The 6,407-nt window shown below is 33.4% G+C and overlaps 1 protein-coding gene across 2 annotated transcripts in view; it reads right to left on the bottom strand.

Moving 5' to 3' along the window:
- MEIOB (meiosis specific with OB domains) overlaps positions 1 to 6,171 on the bottom strand; it is a 23,671-nt gene extending 17,500 nt beyond the window's left edge. For both annotated transcript variants that reach the window (XM_006763917.2, XM_006763918.2), the window contains exons 1-3: positions 6,098 to 6,171; positions 3,976 to 4,033; positions 1,538 to 1,669 (exon numbers count right to left, since the gene is read on the bottom strand). In XM_006763917.2, the coding sequence (XP_006763980.1) occupies positions 1,538 to 1,669; positions 3,976 to 4,033; positions 6,098 to 6,166 (259 nt within the window). In that variant the 5' untranslated portion in view covers positions 6,167 to 6,171. The remainder of the gene's footprint in view (positions 1 to 1,537; positions 1,670 to 3,975; positions 4,034 to 6,097) is intronic.
- Positions 6,172 to 6,407: the final 236 nt, after the last annotated feature.

Raw genomic sequence — 6,407 nt, 5'->3', positions numbered from 1 at the left:
ACCCCATGCCCCCATCCATAGGGCACATGTGGGAGGCAACCAATTGACCTCTCTTTCCCCCTCACTCCCTCCCTTCCACTCTCTCTAAAAATCAATTGAAAAAATATCCTTGGATGAGGATTAACAACAAAAATCCATTAAAATTAAAATCTATTTTATCAAAATCTATTTAGCATCCCTATTATGTTAAATTATTTTAGCAACAAAAGGGATTGATGTAAACTGAAATATGAAATAAACCAGATATAAGGCTACTGAGTAAAAATATGTGACTATTACATTTGTATGTTTCAAGTAATAATGCTGAATGCCTTGTATTATGTTCTTAAATCTTGACTTTTTCTCTGATAAGGTTCTTGAGAATTATGAATTGCGTCTTACAGTAGTCCCCCCGTATTCATGGTTTCACTTTCCACTGTTTCAGTTACCTACAGTCAACCACAATTTGGAAATATTAAGTGAAAAATTCCATTAATAAACAATCCATAAGCTTTAAAATGTGTGTGATTCTGCATAGCATGACGAAATCTCGAGCCACTAGAGGTCAGCCATCCCACTCCATCCCTCCTGAAATGTGAATGATCCCTTCGTATCCAGGTTGCAGACATTCCCTACTAATTAGTCATTTAGTAGCTGTCTCTTTTATCAGATCAGATCAGTGATATTTTGAGATACAGAGACCACATTCACATACATTTTATTATAGTATATTGTTGTAATTGTTCTATTTTATTAGTTATTGTTGTTCATCTCTTATGTACCTAATTTATAAGTTAAATTTTATCACAGGTCTATGTGTACAGGAAAAAACTGTATGTGTATATATATATATATATATATATAGTGCTACTTTTTTGAAAATATTTTTATTAATTTCAGAGAGGAAGGGAGAGGTAGAGAGAGAGGTAGAAACATCAATGATTGGCTGCCTCTCTGAAATTTAGTGGTGTAAAAATAACAATTAAAACTTAATTCATAAGCTCTTACTTTTTCTTATATTTTAACTAGAGGCCCAGTGCATGAATTCATGTGCAGGTGGGGTCCCTCGGCCTGGCCAGCAATGGGGCTGATTGGGGCCAGCTGGCCAGGGGAGGGGCTGCGAGAGGTTGGCTGTCCAGTCCCCACATCAGGCCAATGGGAGGTGAGGGCTGGCTGCAGGGAAGGACTGGGGGAGGTTAGCCAGTGGGAGGTTGGCTGTGGGAACACACTGACCACCAGGGGGCAGCTCCTGCATTGAACGTCTGCCTCCTGGTGGTCAGTGTGCATCACCGTGACTGGTTGTTCCACTGGTCGATTTGCATATTAGCCTTTTATTATATAGGATACACACACACACACACACACACACATATATACATATACTATATGGTTTGGTACTATCTGCATTTTCAGGTATCCCTTCACTGGGGGTCTTGGAACTTAGTCCCCCTATATAAGGGCAACTACTGTATTGTATTTTAACTCAGAGTAGTTACTACAACCATAACAAAGAAATAATACTATAATAAATACAATTTAAGAATCAATGCCAACTTACCACACTCACCAACCCTAAAGCTGGCAGAAAGTGATCTGATGTAATCTTCATTGCCCCAGGATGTTGCGTTTACAAAATGTGTTGGTGAATCACGAATGGTGAAACTGAAAGTGTACCTTTCTGACCCAATATCTAAGGGAAAACCAATGTTTTTATTTTTCAAATGAAATGTTCCATTATAGTTTTGAAAAAATATTATTCTGATGATAATAATAATACTCAAATACATGATATAAAATATTATTTCAAATATAAATTCTGTAATAAGTTATACTTGCTTTTATGAATTTCAAAGCTGCCAAAGTAGATAATCACCTTACTTAACCCCTGTTCCCTTTTCCCAGTTACCTGTATATTTGAAGGGAAATTACACATAGGTTTGAGTCATCCAGATATTAGCTTAGATCATCCATTTCTCTCTTACTCTTACTGTTTTAACCTGGGTCAAATTCAAATCTAAATTATTTGAAAACAAATAAATGTGTGCTACTAAATGATACCACTAGAGGTCAGCAAGTACATCTTTAAGAAAAATTTTTATTGCTTTTGCTAATTAAAAAAACAACACAACCTAACATGCATATATAAATTATAGATATCTATGGAACTGTAATTAGTGTTACCTTTGGGGTGGGGACTGGGCTGGGAAGAGTTGGGGATTAAATGAAGAATTTTACTTTTCAACTCTATGACCTTCTGTACTGCTTGATTTTTAATGAAAATATATTATATATGTTATATGTTTAATGTTTTTTAAAGTCAATAAGCACATTTTCTCCAAAAAAGGAATACTGTACATATAATCATATAAAGTAGTCAAACACTACAGAAGTGGTTCTCTACCTTCACAGTCTAAGTGAAAATGGTATTTTATTGTTGTAAATTTAGTTACTATTTAAATATTGACTTTTAAAAATTCATGTATTTTTCCATCATCATTTATCCCCCTATATAATTAATGTATTTTAAATTATCCCTTGTAAAGCTTAGAAAACAGGTATTTAAACTTTTTCAAATTACTCAAATGGTAATTCTGATCTAATTAATTAAGTGAAGACACAAACAAGTATGGGTGAGAGATGACATCTTCGTTTTTTACCTCAAAAATAATAACAGAATATTACATGAAATAAAATAAAAATAAAGGTGCCTATCATTCTACCATGAGTCAAATAACACAATCACTAAGATGATTCAAGCAAAATTAATGTCTTCTTCCAAAATTATTGGCTGGCTTACTAGAGCTCTAATTCCCTCAAGCTGTATGGAAATACACTGTAACCTTTAATAAACACCATTGACACTTTTAAAGCTAATAGTAATGAGTTGCTAGATATGACATTCTATATTGTAACTTTGCATGTTAACTACAAAAGTTTGAAGATGAGTTCTTTTTAAAAATCCAATTTTAATCTTGGATTATGTTTCCATAGTCCTAACACTCTTGCACAGTTTGAGCAACTCAGTAAGGACCACTAAAGCTAAAGTTAACTAAATGAAAGATGAATATTTTTCACTGAATTATCTGGTTGTTGGAGTAAATATGTAGCTACTGCTGCCATACTTCTCTCCTTCAACACTACTCTATCATGACATATCCCTGCTCCAAAACCTTCTTTCTTATCACTTTCTGTCTTATTTGAGATTTACCCGTGTACCTGTATCTCTTAGGCTGAAAGTGATAGTTACTATGGGTCACATACCCTTACATTTAATTCTCACACCAGCTCTATTTATCTCGATTTCACAGCTGGATATAGGACACATTTCAGATTACTCAGTGACTAAATGAGCTCAGTCAATCTAGCTATAAGTCTAGACTCTCAGACACTATGATATCTGAAGAGGATATGAGACTACAATTGCCCTTTGTTACCTTTATGCAGGGTTTAACACTGCAGAGGTACTCAATAAATACACATTAATACACATTAATAAGTTGATCAACTTAACTAGCTACTTTGGCATTTTATCTCTAAGCTTTCAAATATGTGTTTGAGAAATATCAAATAAAATCATTAAAAATGGTTTTAGCATGGTTCGGTGGTTGAGCATTGACCTATGAATCAGGAGGTCACGGTTCAATTCCTGGTCAGGGCTCATGCCGGGTACAGGCTTGATCCCTAGGGTGGGGCGTGCAGGAGGCAGCCAATCAATGATTCTCATCATTGATGTTTCTTTCTCTCTCTCTCTCTCTCTCCCTCCCTCCCTCCCTCCCTCCCCCTTCCTTTCAAAAATCAATAAAAATATTTTTTAAATGATTTTAATGTCCTCATGCACATAGCCTTAAATTGAGTACTTTACCATACAATAGAGAACACGACCATTGCTCTTAAGGAGTTAAACAGGCATGAGAAATTTAATCATTAAATACATTTTGTTATAGTCATAAGCCACAATTGATGAAAAGTGAAGCAAACTGTTAAACAAAACTCAGCTTTTTCTATCTGGAAAGCCTTTGACATCTGTTTTCCCAATAACTATACCGATTATTTTCTGAAAAACAAAAAGGTTACAGAAAACAAATATTAAACACAGATGTAGACGGTAAATTTAATTTCATGGACTTGTTATATTTTACTGGCTCTAACAAACATTTTTTACTAGGAACCACTTAAATGTATTTATTCCAGACAAACTTCTAAAATAAGTTCATAAATGTTCAATTCCACAAGGAATAGTACAAAGCAATAACATAGTTAACTACTATTACAAATATAATCATTTAATACTTAGTATGTTTCTACTTTATTTTCAATCACTAGATAGAGTACAGTAACTGCCCTATGCTATCAATCCTTACTGAATTCATTCAAAGCACATGTATAATGCAATTTAATTTGCCATGGACTTCAAAGCTTTCTTTTATTTAGGGTTTTCTAACAATCCACATAAAATTGCTTAGCTTCTTAATCCAAACATGCTGAACAGTAATATAAATTAGACTGCAACATAACTTGTAGTATATTGCTGCTAATAAATCTAAGCTCTAAAGTCCTAGATCTTAAACCTTAAATATATTAACATCTCTTTAACCTTTTTAATGTTCTCTTTAGTGACTACCAAAGAAAAATTAAATATTAAAAAGTGCTTTGAGCCCTAGCCAGTTTGGCTCAGTGGATAGAGCATTGGCCTGCAGGCTAAAGGGTTCCAGGTTTGATTCTGGTCAAGGGCACATGCCTGGGTTGTGGGGCTCGATCCCTAGTGGGGCATTCAGGAGGCAGCCAATCAATGATTCTCTCTCATCATTGATTTTTCTATCTCTCTCTCCCCCTCTCCCTTCCTCTCTGAAATCAATAAAAATATATTTTTTTAAAAAGTGCTTTGAGAAATAAAAAACATTAGCTTTTTCTGAAAGGATAAACCTAAATTTATATTATTAATCTAGCAACTGATTTTAACCTTATAATAACCTGTTACATTTAAAATACATTCAAGCCTGGCCAGCGTGGCTCAGGGGTTGAGTGTCCACCTATGAACTGGGAGGTCATGGTTTGATTCCCAGTCAGGGCACATGCAGGGGTTTCAGGCTCGATCCCCAGTGTGGGACGTACAAGAGGCAGCCAATCAATGATTCTCTCTCATCATTGCTGTTTCTCCCTCTCCCTTTCCCTTCCTCTGAAATCAATAAAAATATATTAAAAATAAATAAATAAATACATTCAAGCTTTTAAGATTGCCATATCCTAGTTGAGCAATTAGTCTTATTACATTTATACACACTGCTATTATTTCTTAAATTACATATGCTTTCAGATCTCACTGAATTTTGTTGGAAAAACAAACTAATGGAAATATTGAGTAAAACTTTCTAACTAAAGAGGCAATTAGCAAACAGTTTATCATTCAAAAAAACTATAAGAGCAATAATTATGTTTAACATTAATAGATTTTGAATTGCAAACTATTAAAGTTACATATAAATTTATCCTATTTTAAGAAATCAGATTTGCAAGTGCCAAATGTAAATAGCAGACTGCTCAGGAGCAAGAAAGGTAAGGGAGTGATAATTGCTTTACAATAAATTCACCTTATAAAATGATTCTACCTAGCTTTACTTTAAATAAGTAAGAGTCTTGTTATATTGGAAATTATTGAATTCCCCCATAACCCTTCCCCCCAAAATGAATTTTCACATAATCATTTCAGAAATGTACCTGTTGTATATCTTCATGTCATAAAAGCAGCATAATGGCAAGTATTTAAGTCTATAACTTGGATAATTTGATTAGAGAATAGATACTACTGAACAAAAATGTTTTAATTGTACAATGCTAAACTTGAGTAGTTATTAAGTAATTAAAATAAGCTTCAGATCATTTTGAACAATCACTAGTCATATATACAATCTCCTACTCTGGAGACAAAAGAGATACTAATTTTCATTTAGATGGCATAATTACAAAAACCTTTTAGGGGTACTTAATGTAAAACAGTTATACAAATGCAATGAATACCTATGTGCTTGTCAATTATACAAGCATGTATCAAAAGAATCAATATATTACCACAGAAAATTTCATTATAGAACAACCAAACCACTATATCATTGAAGCTTACCAGATTGGCCATATTTGGATGCAGATCTGAGAGTGTAGTGAAGTTCTTCAGTGCAAAGAAGTTTGCCATTCTTTTATCTGCATTTTAGAAAACATAATTTAGGTGCATAAATTAAATAAATGAAATAAACTATAAACAATTCCAAGATTTAAAAAGTATTTAGAAAAGCACTGTATAGTTTACTCATTCTTAGAGAAAAGGTTTTATTACAACAGTGAAATGTAAGTTAATACAGATTCAACCTGTAAAATACATGTTCCAAAATGTCCTTTTATAGTTTTGAATGTATAGGTTATGCTTCAGTTTTTAA

The sequence above is a fragment of the Myotis davidii genome, unplaced genomic scaffold (assembly GCF_000327345.1).
Source record: "Myotis davidii unplaced genomic scaffold, ASM32734v1 scaffold599, whole genome shotgun sequence".
In the NCBI taxonomy this organism is placed as follows: Eukaryota; Metazoa; Chordata; class Mammalia; order Chiroptera; family Vespertilionidae; genus Myotis; species Myotis davidii.
The sequence above is the reverse complement of the archived record's forward strand: the minus strand, read 5'-3'. Positions and strand labels throughout refer to the sequence as shown.